This window comes from Micropterus salmoides, unplaced genomic scaffold (assembly GCF_014851395.1).
Source record: "Micropterus salmoides isolate LMB-PRFRI ecotype aquatic unplaced genomic scaffold, ASM1485139v1 Ms_hic_scaffold_10, whole genome shotgun sequence".
Classification (NCBI taxonomy): domain Eukaryota; kingdom Metazoa; phylum Chordata; class Actinopteri; order Centrarchiformes; family Centrarchidae; genus Micropterus; species Micropterus salmoides.
Window position 1 is genome coordinate 15,148,123 of NW_024040041.1, and position 16,386 is coordinate 15,164,508.

Below are 16,386 nucleotides of genomic sequence, written 5' to 3' on the forward strand. Positions count from 1 at the left end.
CATACAACTGTAAAACTTTAGACGTGAGCCCAGGATATTACTAGTTGCTTGTAGGTTATTGGTTTGGATTGAACAGAACGTTGACTGCAGTCATTATGAATGTGGTATTGTAGCATAACCTCAGTTTTGCAAGTTGTACTTGTCAAAATTTTAATTATGTACATAATAGAAATGTAATTTATTATAAATTAACTAAATGCAAACAGCAAAATTGTACTATGATATTAACTCAAATTACTTTTCTCTCAAACATTTTCTAAGTATATGTCTTCCCATGAATGTTTCTGTATCTTTACATTTTTAAATCTTGTTTTTTACTCTATAAAATAAAATTTGCAGATTTGAAATTAAACACCTGTCTGTTAATTTTTGTAGTTGCCAGTTGTATAGCTTCAATGAAAACAACCCCTGGCTGCCTAGGAAATCCATCCTAAAATATGTGAAATGTTCAGCACTAAAATATACAGGCTAAAACACTAGACACCTCTGGGATGGACAGTGTGGCTGAATTCAGTGGCTTTGATAGATCAACATATACAAAGAATTAATATTTCTACCTTTTTATTCTAAATAGTGTAAATGTGGACTTCAGGGAAACAGAGCTAACTATCATTAACTTTTATCAAGCTCAACAGATAAATGTGTATCTGGTTATGTGAACTCTATGCAGCAGGAACTGGAGCTGACAGGAGGGTCCATAAGGAGGAAGTGTTCACTAACCGTTAGCAAACACACTTAACTTTATGTAATCCAGACCACAGGAAATGGAAATCTCAATGGACGTGGTTCATAAATAATACAGTGGGGATTGCCATTTGTCAGTGAAACATGTATGTTTCTCTTGGTTCAAACAGCAGTTTTTTGTATTGGAAGCAGATTGTAATATATCAATGTGATGGCTACTTTGACTACTGGGGCAAAGGGACACAAGTCACTGTAACTTCTGGTGAGTAATAATCATGTTTTTTGAGTGAAGACAATTCAATATTTTTCTTGTTTTTTGTTAAATTTATGTTGGTTTATGGGGCAAATAACTAATTTAATCTACAGCAAAAGTACCAGGGTAAATGATAGGTGTACACTGTAGTTTTCTGAGTAACTGAGAACACTTTATTAAATGATACAAACTATTAAGTATTTTTGCACTGAAGTGCTGTTGAAACCTGTCACTGTGACTACTACTTTGACTACTGGGGAAAAGGAACAATGGTGACCGTCACAACAGGTAAATTATCTTCATATTGAAAATGTAGTAATTATACAGTTTAATATAGTATATTTAGACCTCAGTGGCATCAACGGCATCTTTAGGGTGATTGTTTTTGTATGTTGGATGTGTTGACATATTACACTGTGACGCTGCTTTTGATTACTGGGGAAAAGGCACAATGGTTACAGTTACATCAGGTAAGTCAATCCTCTTTTTTTACTCTAATGTATACCTTAAAAACAGTTTTAGTATTTTTAAGTAATGCAGTAGTGACACTATACAGTTCTTTAATTTCTAGGATACTGTATGTAAAATATCTTAATCTAAAATATGGTGATGAAAATCATGTTTGGCTCAATCTTCTGAAACTTTAACTGATGGTAGATTGTCATAAAATAAACTACCATGGAAAGCGTAGAGATCTTGGAACAGGTTTTTGTGTGCAGTGGTTAATAATTTGTTGAACTGTGACGACTACTTTGACTACTGGGGAAAAGGAACAATGGTGACTGTCACAACAGGTAAAAAAAGCTTATATTTGTCTTCATATTGAAAATGTAGTAATTACACAGTTTAATAAAGTACATTTAGACCTCAGTGGCATCAACAGCATCTTTAAGATGCTTGCTTTTGTATGTTGGATGTGTTGACACACTGTACTGTGACAATGCTTTTGATTACTGGGGAAAAGGCACAATAGTTACAGTTACTTCAGGTAAGTCAGCTGTTTTTTTACTGATGTATACTTTGATTTAAAGAAAGTTTTAGAATTAAGAAATGCAGTTGTGATGCCACACAATTCATTTATTTCTGGGATAATGTTTGTTAAATATGTTGTAATTGGTAGAATCTAAAATTTGCTGATGAAAATCCTATTTGGTTCCATCTACTGAATCCATGTGTGGAAAATGGCAAGTTAAAGATGTCAGAAGGTAGATTGTCATAAAATAATCGTCCATGGAAGTGTAGATATCTGGGAACAGGTTTTTGAATGCAGTGTTTAATAATTTGTTGAACTGTGACTACGCTTTTGACTACTGGGGAAAAGGCACTATGGTCACCGTCACCTCAGGTATGTTTAAATATTTCTGATTAGAGACGGTAATCCTAATTATATTACTAAAATATATATTATGATTTTCTGTGGTCACAGCCAACAGTATTTTGTAGCCTGACAAAGACTTTGTGAAAAGTTTAAAATTCCTGGCTGTTTAGTTCAGTTGGAACGTAAGTCTATCGTCAAAGTATTTTATTTATATTTTTATTATTTTACTTTGATTTGACCTGTTGCTGAAACCAAACTGTGTGGCATGAAGTAATGGGATATTACAGTTATAAGTTTTTGTGAGAAGTGTGAATTGACTCTCTTAACTGTGGCAACTGGGGTGCTTTTGACTACTGGGGAAAAGGCACTATGGTAACAGTGTCATCAGGTAAGATTTACCATTTCAAATCTACAGCAGGGTATGTTTCAGACTGAAATGTCATGTTTAAGTTATTCTGTAACTTCTCAGTGTGTCAAGTGTCACTAAAGTGTGTATGCGTATGTACTGTAAAACTTCAAACAGTGATATTCTCAGTAGGACACACTGGTGAATATTAATGGCTAGTTTATTTTAAGTGGATTCATTTAATTAATTTTAAGTGGATTTTTTTTATCATAGTAGGCTTTATTAAAAGCTGAGGTAGAAGCTCATTGTTGCACTCAACATTAGTAGACGTAGTCTTTTCATACTAACAGCTAAGTAGATTCAGCACTGTGCTACTATGTTTATGCTTTTGACTACTGGGGAAAAGGCACTATGGTAACAGTGTCATCAGGTAAGATTTACCATTTCAAATCTACAGCAGGGTATGTTTCAGACTGAAATGTCATGTTTAAGTTATTCTGTAACTTCTCAGTGTGTCAAGTGTCACTAAAGTGTGTATGCGTATGTACTGTAAAACTTCAAACAGCGATATTCTCAGTAGGACACACTGGTGAATATTAATGGCTAGTTTATTTTAAGTGGATTCATTTAATTAAATTTAAGTGGATTTTTTAACATAGTAGGCTTTATTAAAAGCTGAGGTAGACGCTCATTGTTGCACTCAACATTAGTAGACGTAGTCTTTTCATAATAACAGCTAAGTAGATTCAGCACTGTGCTACTATGATGCTTTTGACTACTGGGGAAAGGGTACAACTGTAACTGTTTCATCAGGTAAGAATACTCTTTAAGAGACTCAGTTACTGGATGTTTACTGACTTTAACCTCCATTGCTTGAATTAAAAAATACTAATCATTGTTGTGGTTTAAAGTAATTGAAGTATTTATACATAAAATAACATAAAGCTACCACAAAAAAAAAACATTATTGAGGGAGGTTAACCTTAGGGCAACAAATCTAAATAAATGAGACAGAGAAACATAAACGTCTGTGTATGGAGGGCATTTGATATTTACACATTCAGCAGATTAATGCCTTCCATGCTGTGCTTTGTTACACTGTTGATCAACTTACCTGACTTGCTGAAAAATGTCTGTTATATTAAATTTTATTTTGGTTTTTGCATGTTTGTTTTTCCTCTGTTAGCCAATCCAACTGCACCAACTCTGTTTCCCCTGATGCAATGTGGTTCTGGGACTGGAGACTTGGTCACTCTCGGCTGCCTTGCCACCGGCTTCACACCCTCCTCACTGACCTACACATGGAGCAAAAATGGGGCTGCCTTGACGGACTTCATTCAGTATCCTCCAGTACAGAAAGGGAACGTTTATACGGGAGTCAGTCAAATCCGAGTGAGGAGACAGGACTGGGACGCAAAGCAGACTTTCAAATGTGCCGTGACACATCCAGCAGGAAATGCAGAGGCTACTGTCCTCCCACCATCACCACCACCACGTAAGACTCATGCTTAGTCAAATAAAATGCATTTTTAGTAGCTAATTTAACATCTAACAGGTTTCCATGGTGGAACTGTTGACATATTTTATTATGGTGAAACAATTTTAAATCAAATCTGTTAATTACACAAAATAGGACAAGTAGTTTGGCAATAATAACTGATAAATATTTCCCACAATTTGATGTAGAATACAGTATGAGACAGAATACCCTTAGTCATAGAAAGCTTTACATTTTACAGTGCAATAAATTATGTACTACAAGGCTACTTCTAGTCAGTACTTATGAAATGTATAAGATATTAACTTCGTTTCAAGATCATGCTTATGTCAAATAACAAAATAATGTAGTAAAGTACTTGTTGATGTAATCATTTAATGATAATTATATTTATATAGCGCAATACATGCAATAATAATAAGTCATAAATATGTGTTATTGTTGTAATATCTTTACACTAAAAGTGAATCTCTCTTACTTGGTTTTGGGGTTTTCCTGTTAAATGTTTATTAGAGGCAGACGTTACAACATCTTTGTACATTTATCCTGAGCTGCTGATGTTGACACATGTAAAGTAAATGTGAAAGAGAGCAGTAATTTGTTTCACCGTTTTAGAAACAAAATACTCCAATCTGTCATTAAGTAATATAAACACAGCGGACAGCATAAAAATAAAATACAACCAATTTAACATTTACATCCTTAAATATGTTTAATTAGTAGGTCCAGCTGTCAAACCAGACAGTGAGGTGGAACGAAAAGGCTAAAGCTTTGTTGTGTATATTCAGCTGCTGACTCTGAGTCTGATTTGTTCTTTACTATTATGCTGTATGTCCTCTGCACCTCTATAAGAACAGATTATTGCAATGTGTTCTGCTTCTTTCCCTCTGTCTGCATAATTATGCAGATAGATGGAAACTGTGTGTTGATCATTAACATTCACGTTAAGTCTGTGTTTGCTTGCCCGACCAGTCAATGTATATGCAGAAGTGATAAAACCTCTGCTGTTCACTTGTTTTACTTTGACATTTTTATTTTCCTTTTGACTCTTTATGCACACTTTAGTAACAAACAGTAAGTGTTAATTTAAAGAGCGTAATCATGTGTGCATATGTGTGTGCAAGTTGCATAACATACAGTAGAAGAGAAAAGTCAGTTAAGTTAATAGTAAATCTAGATTACATGAACATTGGAGCACTTTGGTCAACTCTTCTTCTGCATATATATATTATTCCCTGCTTCTGCATACATATATTTGTGTATATCTTTGTTTTTCAGCGGTGATTTGTAAATTGCCAACTCTAGTGTTGGCCTCCTCTGAGAAGGAAAACGAGGTTACCTTCTCCTGCTTGGCCAAAGATTTTTCACCAAATGATTATGAGTTCAAATGGCTGAAAAATGAAGAGGATATCCCCAACAAAATATACGAGATCAAAACATCTTCTTGTGATGGAAAGGAAGTGACCGGAACTAGGGTGTACAGTGCAGCAAGTTTTCTTGCAGTACCACCCAGTGAGTGGACTGAGGACAGTAAATTCACATGTGTGTTTGAGGGGAAATGTGAAGGTCAAATAACATTTGTGAATTCATCTGTGACCAAAGATACAACTCGTGAGTAAATTTTCTTTTAAAAATTATATGTAGTTCTATTCTCAAACTTTTGCAGCCCTTTCTGCTTAATAATTGTTAATTAATTCCTCACTCAGCACCTGAACAATGCGAAGGTCAAGTGGATATAAAGATCACTGGCCCCAAATTGGAAGACATCTTTTCAAATAGAAAAGGAACTTTAGAATGTCATGTCACGGCAAACAAGCCATCTGTCGAAAAGATATTCTGGGAGGACCACAACGGAAAGGAAATGGCTGATGCCTCAATGACCCCCCCTAAAGGAAGTGTAGGCCCATTCACCCTGCCACTTGAAATCTCTTATGATGAATGGAGCAAGGGGGTGAAACGCGTCTGCATTGTTGAACACACAGAGGTGATTGACCCAGTAAAGCAACTCTATCAAAGGAGAAATGGTAAGAAAACTATTCAGCAATTGTGCACTACATCAAACAGGTTAAGAGTGTTATTTCTAAGTGTGTTGTTTTGTGTATTGGTACTGTGTGTTTTGTAGCAGAGGTTTCCTTCAGTACTGCAGGTTCTTTTATCTGTGGCAGGAGGCCTAATTGTTCTCTCGTGCTTGCAGGAGGACAGACTCAGCGTCCTTCAGTGTTCATGCTGCCTCCAGTAGAACATACTAGAAAAGAAATGGTGACCCTGACTTGCTATGTGAAAGACTTCTATCCTCAAGAGGTTTTGGTGTCTTGGCTTGTTGATGACGAGGAAGCAGACTCAAAGTACAAGTTCTATACCACAAACCCTGTAGAAAACAATGGATCTTATTCTGCTTATGGCCAGTTATCACTCAGCCTTGAGCAGTGGAAAAAGAATGACGTGGTGTATAGCTGTGTAGTTTACCACGAGTCTCTGGTTAACACAACTAAAGCTATTGTCAGGTCCATCGGGCAGAGAACATTTGAAAAAACCAACCTGGTCAACCTCAACATGAACATCCCTGAAACGTGCAAGGCCTAGTAGATGTTGTTTTGTGTCGTTGTGTCTTCTGTTGTTTGTTGTTTAATGTTTGTTGCTTGTGATATGACATTTTGTTTGTCTTCTTAATGCAAAATAAAAAATAAAAAAATGCCCTTTGCAACTCTGTTGATGTATGTCGCATTTCATGTCTTTATTGGAGCAATGTTTTGAGCTACATGTTTATTGTAAGTGTAATGTCACACCTAATGCAGCACAGGTTAGATCCAGCACAGTGACATTAATAATATATCAAACCTTCAGCATCATATTGTATTCACTAGAATAACGCTGCCACCACTACACTAAACTGAGGCAAAAATAAAATGTGTTCATTTTTATTTGTAGTGCATTAACACTGTTTGTGTGTCTTTGTGTATGTGTTGTCCTCTACTGGGTCTTGCACCCTCAATACAAGACAGATGATTGTTTAAGGTTGAACTCCAGCTCTGCAGTCTCTCAGTCAAATGATGAAAAAACTGATTCACACGCCAAGTCAGGCATGCCACACCAATAATGGGGCCTTTCAAAAGCAAGTCAGGATCAATCTAGGACCACTTTAATCAGCACTTGCAAAACTGTTAGTGCCTTGTGGTAACAATGTTATAAGTAACAAGACATGTCACTAAGACATAATGCCTTTTTTAATTTATGGTTATCTATTTCATACATGGATTGACTGACTAACTGATTGATTTACTGATTAAATCCACAGACCTGTGAGGTTTTAAAATATATTAACCTGCTATAGGAAATCAAAGAATTTGGTCATTAATAGAATTTGGTCTCATCACAGTTAGCCAGGAGTGGATTTTCCCAAGTCCAGGACATCCGGAGTTCATGATTAAAATGGACTACCAGTGGAACAGTACCATCGAGGCAGAAGATGACATGGGGAGAATAGCCCTCACCTTCATCCTTCTCTTCATCATCACTCTGATGTTCACCATTGCAACCACTGCTTTCAAGGTAATACTGAGTTTACATGTCAGAGTGGAGCACATATTAACCAGAAAAACACAACTGAGTAAACAGTTTTATGTATTCAAACAACACAGATGGGTTGACAAAAATCTAACATGAGGAGCGGAGTAACAATAGATTCATACAGGGCATAGCTGTGACACATGATAATAACCATCATAATGTAATCACATCATAACTACCTCAGAAAATTACATCTTGTTGTCTGCTGATGTATTTACCGCTCTGACCAACAACCAAAATGATCCCACAGCGCCACTATCTCCATCAAAAGATTAAATTCTAAAAGTGATTGCAGCAAAAGATCAACCATCAGTGATGTATGGGTGTCCGGGGGGTTGGACACAAAAACAACAACCGTTGTGCAATTCAATGCTTTTAAACATTAAACTCTTTTGAGTTCTGTGTTTTCACATTTTTCCTTCAGTGATTATTTCAGAGCTATTATAGTTAATCAAATTTTATTCTGCAGGTGTTTCTGTTATCGTGTGTTCAATACAAATCCAAAACAAAGTTAATTAAACTGAATGAATTTATTTAAGTAGTACAGTAAACTACAACAGAAGCCAGGTGTGACATTCTCGTTGTGCCATATGTTGATACATTTATTTTGCAAATCATAACAAAATGCATGCACGGTTCAATGCCTAACTTGACAAATATGTAATAACAGTAAAGTTGATGTCTTTAAAAGAGAAAACTCACAACACCTTTGAAATCCAAAAGAAATATTTAGGTTCCAGTGGTAAATCTTTTTCTTAAACTGTGAATAACTTCCTTACAAACATTCATGTGTGTATTATGATGTTTTATAATGCGTCAATGTTTTAACTATATTGTGCATACAATGGTCTTATAGTGCATCTGTAATTTCACCACACATGTAAGTGGTGACAAATAGCAGGAATTTGATCATGTTGGAGCAACATTACTAATCTGTATTTGTTTTCTTCTGTTTTTTCAGGTTAAATGAAACAAGGAGAACTTTCTGTACAAAACTGTTTTTCACACATTTTTCTTATAAACTCATAGTTTGATGTAAGTAATCACAGCTGTCCTTTTTCCATTCTTATTACAAGAGCTTTATGTAATTTTGAAAATAAATGTTTAAATGAACATAACCATTAATGTTGCTCCTCCATCTTTGTTCTCTCATCCATTGTTCTGAAACTGTTCATACTGTCTATAGTTTCACCTATAAATGTTTGATACATAATGCTCATAAGAATAGCATTTCTCATTTTTATTTTAACTATGTAATATGTTGTTGTGTTCATCACCTCCCCAGCACCTGGAATCAACAGCCCGTGTTCTACTCAATATGTAAATGTGGAGATTTTACAATTGGTTAGTTCTGAGTCTATTATTAATAGACTCAGAACTAAAACCTTTAGCAAAGTCATGAGAAGCCATGTAAAATAGTTGTGATAACACATGTAAACTGATCTGAGATATTTAAATGTGCACTCTGTTTCTCTTACTGGCATAAGCGCACCTCACACCTGGTGTCTGCAATGCACCGTTGCTCTTGGCTCTGTTTCACTTCTGTATTTTGGTACTTTTTTGGATCTGGGTGTTACTCAATGCTTCCGCTTGCTGCTAGCTGTGATCACTCTGCCCTGTCATTCTGCGGCATCTGTGCAACAGACTTCCAGCCCCATCGCCTCCATCTCCACCTGACTTTATAACACCAGACACTGTAAAAGTACAACTCTGCCATCTAGCCTAAATACAAAGACATTACACTTAGAATTGTTTACAAAATCTGAAGGTATGTATAGGTGAAGAGATAAAATCAGCTCAAATTTTCAAAATATTCCATGTTCAGCATTTAGAATGAGGCAAGTAACGTAAAAATAATCTCTTCTCCGTCTCAGGACTGCGGGTTGTCTCTCCAAACATCACATTACACCCTGTGTGGGAAGGTGTAATCGGGGCCTCACCTGTCAGACTCCTCTGCACCCTAAGTGGCTTCTTTCCAGACCAACTGAGTGTGACGTGGCAACGGGACAACCAATCTCTAAACATTGAGCAAATCGAAAGGAAGCTGCAGAGTGTGAAGGGAGTGGAGAAAACCATCAGTCTAAGCAGTGAGATTGAGCCAAATATGAAACAGTGGGCAGGTGGCTCAAGTTTTACATGCATGTCCACTCATATCAATAGTGAATTTCGAAAAACAATAAGTATTTGTCAAAGTAAGTATATATGGCTAATGTCTCAACACACAATATGAAAATTTTTGATACACCATAAATCTTTTTGATACAAAAATGCATGTTGTGATTAAAAAAGTAATTGTATTAGATTTACATGTATGGACAAACATGTTTTTTTCTGCAGCACAGACAAGCGCCCCTCCTTCCGTTCATGTGGAGATTCCCAGCTTCAAGACAGTAATGGAGTCAACGTCTGATTTGAAGGCAACGTGTTCAGTCCGCACAGTGTTTGAAGCAATGGTGACCTGGCTGATGGATGGGCAACCCCCATCCAGTCACCAAGTGAACCAGGTCACAAATACAACTCATTTAATAAGCACTCTGACGGTTTCCTCGAGTCGGTGGAAACAACTGAAGCTTCTGAAATGTAAAGTTGAACATCGCTGCTTCTCATCCACTGAGGAGACAATAAATGTTGCAGGTCAGAGGAGAAGACAAAATAAAAATCAGGTGTGTTGTGACAGCAAAGTACCTAAAATAATTCTTCCTTGTTTTCTTTCTGTATCATCCAGCGCCTGCAGTTACAGCTCCATCAGTGGAGATCAGGAGATCTCTCCCAGATTTGCTGAAGGGAAACAGTGCTGTGCTGGAGTGTGACGTCACACAACTCTCCTCCAGTGACCTCTACATCACCTTTCAGGCCAACAGTGTTGACATCTCTGACAAACAGTATGTTGATCTTCCTGAAGCCCCAGGCCTCCATTCAGTCAGTAGACGCTTCACTGTCCCTCCAAACTACTGGAAGAGAGACACAAGTTTCACCTGCAAAGTGAATCAAGGTTTCTCCAGCAGCTTCAAGTCAAACCCCACTGGCAATATTTTTGGTGAGAGGAGTTTCTCTTTCTGTTCTTTGAACAATGAACTGATAATGTGATCGATCGATTCATTGATTTATTCATTTGCTCACATAATGTTTAGTGGACCCATCAGTGGAGCTCCTTCAGGTCCCCAGTAAAGAGTCAGGACCACAGAGGATCTTGTGCTCTGGATGGGGCTTCAACCCTCAAATGAAATGGTTTCCTGAGTCTCAGCAAGCATCTACATCAACGAATGACATCAGCATGAGTGCAGATGGACGTGTGGCAGTAACCAGTCAACTTCACATCCCTCAGACAGAGTGGAAAACAGGGAAGGTCTTCACTTGTTTAGTGTCTGACAAGTCTCTGAGTAAAACAGTTGAAAAGAACATCAGCATCTGTTCAGGTAAAATTAAAACATAAGGACAGTACCAACAATAACCTGCAGACTAATGAGAATAATATGGCCATCCAACAAGGTTTTCACTTTTAATTTAAAGCAGAATCAGCTGATTGAAGCTGCGCTGTTCAATATATTTATTATAATGATTAATCAAATGACTGTGTAATGTGAAAGGTGTCGAACCCACAGAGAGTTATCACCCAACTCTGCTGCTATACAGGTCTATGGAGCCTTTTAGCTTCTTTTCTATCAACGGCTTTGTTTTCTGCAGCTCTGCTCTTCTCAACAGCCAACTGTTTTTAGGGGAAAACTCTGATAAACCCACCAAACACTACCTACCCGGCACCAAACTACAGACAAACAAACTTTGTGACAGGTGAACACAGTAGAGCCTTTACTTCAACACCAATATATTTACCTCACAACTTGTAGAGACCAAAACAGATCTAAAAGGAGAGTAAAATAATATAGTATATGGTCTTCACTTGTGAAGTGTCTGACAGATCTCTGAACAAGACTGTCAGGAGGGAAATTAACCTCTGCTCAGCTAAAATGAAAACATAAGGAGAGCAACAATTACATCCAAATAACTAATGAGAATTATACAACCATTACGCCACTTTTTTTATTTGAATATAAAGCTGATCTAATCAATTTATGTTAACTAGGAGGCAGAAGAATAATCCAAAGAAGCTGGTAGATGCTCATCCACCACCTTCTATCTGCTTACAGCATTGTTAGGCTGACATGCAAACAATGGCCTGCTGTAGTATTGAGCTGAAACAGAGCCACATTAACATTATTTAGAATTGTGTTTCTGGCCACCTGGTGGATGTAAATCCAATATTCACTGGTCTTCGCACAACTCTTCATAAGAATCACACTTATCTGATTCTTTTGCTAGATGTTCTACTGTTCCTCTGCCACTCAGTAACATATTAATATCTGCCATTTAGTGCTGGACAGGCAACATACACCATGTTTGGTCAGAGATGATGAGACTCAACCACTAAATGTGCAGGATGCTAAATCTGCAGTAACAAGTTAAAAAAAGCTGAAACTTTCTGTAGAGAAGCAGAATGATACTTCTCAGTGTTTTTGTTTTCATAAGAGTTTCCTTTCATATTACATAGTAATTTGATTTAATATAAAAAATGAAAATATTAAAGAATGCAGTTTTAAAGCATAATATCATCATGGTCTTATAATCTGGAAGACAATATTTTTCCAATAAGTATTTCACTCAGGATTTGATTTTGCTTCATGACTCTTTTTACTTGTATTTTGGACTCTCAGCTCATTCAAGCGCCCCTCCTTCAGTTCATGTGGAGGTTCCCAGCTTCAAGACAGTAATGGAGTCAACGTCTGATTTGAAGGCAACGTGTTCAGTCCGCACAGTGTTTGATGCCAACGTGACCTGGCTGATGGATGGGCAACCCCCATCCAGTCACCAAGTGAAGGTCACAAATACAACTCATTTAATAAGCACTCTGACGGTTTCCTCGAGTCGGTGGAAACAACTGAAGCTTCTGAAATGTAAAGCTGAACATCGCTGCTTCTCATCCACTGAGGAGACAATAAATGTTGCAGGTCAGAGGAGAAGACAAAATAAAAATCAGGTGTGTTGTGACAGCAAAGTACCTAAAATAATTCTTCCTTGTTTTCTTTCTGTATCATCCAGCGCCTGCAGTTACAGCTCCATCAGTGGAGATCAGGAGATCTCTCCCAGATTTGCTGAAGGGAAACAGTGCTGTGCTGGAGTGTGACGTCACACAACTCTCCTCCAGTGACCTCTACATCACCTTTCAGGCCAACAGTGTTGACATCTCTGACAAACAGTATGTTGATCTTCCTGAAGCCCCAGGCCTCCATTCAGTCAGTAGACGCTTCACTGTCCCTCCAAACTACTGGAAGAGAGACACAAGTTTCACCTGCAAAGTGAATCAAGGTTTCTCCAGCAACTTCAAGTCAAACCCCACTGGCAATATTTTTGGTGAGAGGAGTTTCTCTTTCTGTTCTTTGAACAATGAACTGATAATGTGATCGATCGATTCATTGATTTATTCATTTGCTCACATAATGTTTAGTGGACCCATCAGTGGAGCTCCTTCAGGTCCCCAATAAAGAGTCAGGACCACAGAGGATCTTGTGCTCTGGATGGGGCTTCAACCCTCAAATTAAATGGTTTCCTGAGTCTCAGCAAGCATCTCCATCAACGAATGACATCAGAATGAGTGCAGATGGACGTGTGGCAGTAACCAGTCAACTTCACATCCCTCAGACAGAGTGGAAAACAGGGAAGGTCTTCACTTGTTTAGTGTCTGACAAGTCTCTGAGTAAAACAGTTGAAAAGAACATCAGCATCTGTTCAGGTAAAAAGGAAACGGTAATTGTGTTAATGCTTTATGTGTAGAATAAATACATTCACACAGTTTCTGAATTTGTCAAGCTTTTATCTCATAATCATGATTTGATAGGTGCTGCATTTTCTCCCCATTCTATGTTTTCAGTAACTCCAGCATCATCTCAGATAGTTGCCGTATATGTTCAGGGACCACCCCTCCAGGAGCTTCAGAGCAAGGGACAGGTGACTGTCATCTGTCTTCTGGTTGGCCCTTCTCTTGATGATTTCTCCATCACCTGGAAAGTAGGTGGGAACAAATATTCTCTTAATGTCCACACGGAGCAACCAGTGAGTCACAGCAATGGGACGGAGTCTTTGCGGAGCTTCCTCAAAGTGTCAGCGGAGGATTGGCATGCATATAAACAAGTGTCTTGTGAGGGGAAGCACCGATGTTCCAACCAGGGCTACCAGGACCATATAAGCAAAAGCAGAGGTAGTGTGAAACATCAGAAGCTCAGCAGTAAAAAGAAAAATCTCCATAATGCTTGTGCTGGTTGTGACTAAATCATGAATTGAAAGGAGCCGTAATATAAACCCTTATTTACTTTTGTCTTCTTTTTGTTTTTCTCAAGACCTGTACCCACCAACAGTGAAAATATTACAACCAACTGCCTCTGAGCTGTCTACCTCAGATGTGCTCACACTTATTTGTCTAGTTTCTGGATTTTTCCCGTCTAACATCATGGTGTACTGGGAGGAGAATGGCCAGAGACTCCTTTCAGCTCGCTACACCAACAGTCCTGCCTGGAAATACACAGAGAGCAGCGCTTATTCAATGAGCAGCAGACTAAACACATCCAAAACTGAGGACAAGGAGTCTACATATTCTTGTGTTGTCAGGCATGAGTCCTCTGAAACGCCGTTTGAAAGCACTATAAAGGATGTTTTTGGTGAGCTGAGAATTAACACTTAGTAACAATGAGGTTCACTGGTGTTTATTGCATCATAGTTAAGATGTCCCGAGCCAATCCTGTGAAGGACAAATTATTTTGTTGCACTGATGAGTGTTGGCTAAATTTGCTAAGCTCCAACTGTAACGGCTCTATTATCTCTCTTTCTCATCAGCAAACATCAGCAAAACAGGAAGCAGGTTTTCATGTTTAGCTGGCACTGTTTAGTCGCTGTCTGTACTCAGTCGAAGATTTGTCTTCTCTGTAAGAGATCGCTTCACGTCAATATCAGGAGTTCCAATCTTCCATTTAAACTAATAATTTAAGCTTTGAAGCAGTGACTTTAGTATTTGGATCAAGTAGTTCATGAAAAAAGAAACAATTTAGAAGGCTACAGTTGTTATTTCAATATATCAGATAAATATTTAATCAACATTAAAGTAAAGAGAAGTATTGGAGCAGACCTGCTACCTTTGTTCTCACTTAACTAAACTGAGTTCAACATTTTTAATGATTTTTCTTGCTACATGACCTTCCTCAGTACAAATTCATGACGAACTTTAATAACTCTTTTCCCCAGCCACAGTGACCTACAGCCAACCTTCTGCTACCTTGCTCCAGGGCTCTGGTGAACTTGTGTGCCTGGTCTTCGGCTTCAGCCCTGCATCTATTAGCATCACTTGGTTTTCTGGTAACACCAAGGAACTGTTGGACTACAACACTAGTGAACCCATCAGAGGCCCAAATGGAAAGTTCAGCATCCAAAGCCACCTTCGTCTGTCCCATGGCAACTGGTTCCCTGGGGCAGTCCTCACCTGCAGGGTGACACATGAGAACACCACCCAATCCCTGAATATATCTAAACCAGGTGCCGGTTCCTCTGTTCATCCACATCTTTCTTGCATGTTAAAGACTGCACATACTAGGTTAACCACACATTTTAACACATTTGTGAGACTGTTTGGTAACTTCATGGGTTATTTTCTTAATATTTCTTTGCAGTTCCTATTCCACTTTAACAAAGTCAGTGCAATAGTTAACTGACAAATCTCATTTAAATTCTTTCACAGGCACGTTGGAGGGCTGTCATTTCTTAGATGAGATTATGCATGCTGATGTGAACCAAGACACAGATGTGGAAAGCTGGTATATGACTTTCACTTTCCTCTTTTTATTCCTCATCTCTGTCATCTATGGTGTCTTGGCTACTGTGATTAAGGTAAGTAATCCTCCAGTACAATATTTCAACTGTATGACTTTAATATGTCAGTTTGATTGTAACTGTTTTTATGTTGATACAAAACAAATCTGTCACCAGATCCAATATATTCCATATGTTTTCTCCTTTTAGACTAAATGATGATGACCCCAGGACAGATTAATGATCCAAATGGGAACATTTGAGGATTTCTGATGGTCTTACTAGGTGTAAACTGTAATTAATGAATTTTTCTTTTTACATTTGTATAATATTTTAGAAATGATTCATACTGTATTAATTTCTTTTTATGTTTCAGTCACTTTGAGATTCAAATACAAGTGTAACAAATATTCTGTCACTGGACTCATTCATGCATTCAGCAAAATACAGATTTCAATTTGGAAAACAAAGATTGTCTCATTAATTACAATAAAACATATGATGGTACATACTGATGTAAAACTGACCTGTACGTATTTAAGGTTTAATGGACGGACTGGAGTGGGATGCTACTATCAGGGGGGAGAGTAAAATGTCGAACCTTGGTTTTCACAGCTTTCGATTTACACGTGGTAACTTACTTTAATTTAGTTACACATTCCGGTTTAATGAAGAGCATGGGTAGTAGTTAAAATGCCTGAAGAATCCCACAGATTGACCTGTACAGCCTCTTTGGATTCACATTCAGCAGTTTGTATATGAGGTGGATCAGACAGGCTCCTGGAAAACAACTGTGAGTTGCATTAATGAGCACGGCTAGTGGGTAACACCACCAATACCATCAAAATCATAAAAATGATTTCAGCTTGAAT

At 37.8% G+C, this 16,386-nt stretch overlaps 1 protein-coding gene across 1 annotated transcript in view; it reads left to right on the forward strand.

Moving 5' to 3' along the window:
- The window catches only part of LOC119887769, a 116,913-nt gene extending 100,882 nt beyond the window's left edge, over positions 1-16,031 (forward strand). The window contains exons 3-16 of the mRNA XM_038698402.1: positions 1,152-1,225; positions 3,788-4,096; positions 9,541-9,858; positions 10,004-10,300; positions 10,392-10,703; positions 10,798-11,082; positions 12,376-12,669; positions 12,761-13,072; positions 13,167-13,451; positions 13,590-13,916; positions 14,056-14,373; positions 14,954-15,241; positions 15,444-15,592; positions 15,725-16,031. Coding sequence (XP_038554330.1) covers positions 1,152-1,225; positions 3,788-4,096; positions 9,541-9,858; positions 10,004-10,300; positions 10,392-10,703; positions 10,798-11,082; positions 12,376-12,669; positions 12,761-13,072; positions 13,167-13,451; positions 13,590-13,916; positions 14,056-14,373; positions 14,954-15,241; positions 15,444-15,592; positions 15,725-15,733 — 3,577 coding nt within the window. The 3' untranslated portion in view covers positions 15,734-16,031. The remainder of the gene's footprint in view (positions 1-1,151; positions 1,226-3,787; positions 4,097-9,540; positions 9,859-10,003; positions 10,301-10,391; positions 10,704-10,797; positions 11,083-12,375; positions 12,670-12,760; positions 13,073-13,166; positions 13,452-13,589; positions 13,917-14,055; positions 14,374-14,953; positions 15,242-15,443; positions 15,593-15,724) is intronic.
- The last annotated feature ends 355 nt before the right edge of the window (positions 16,032-16,386 follow it).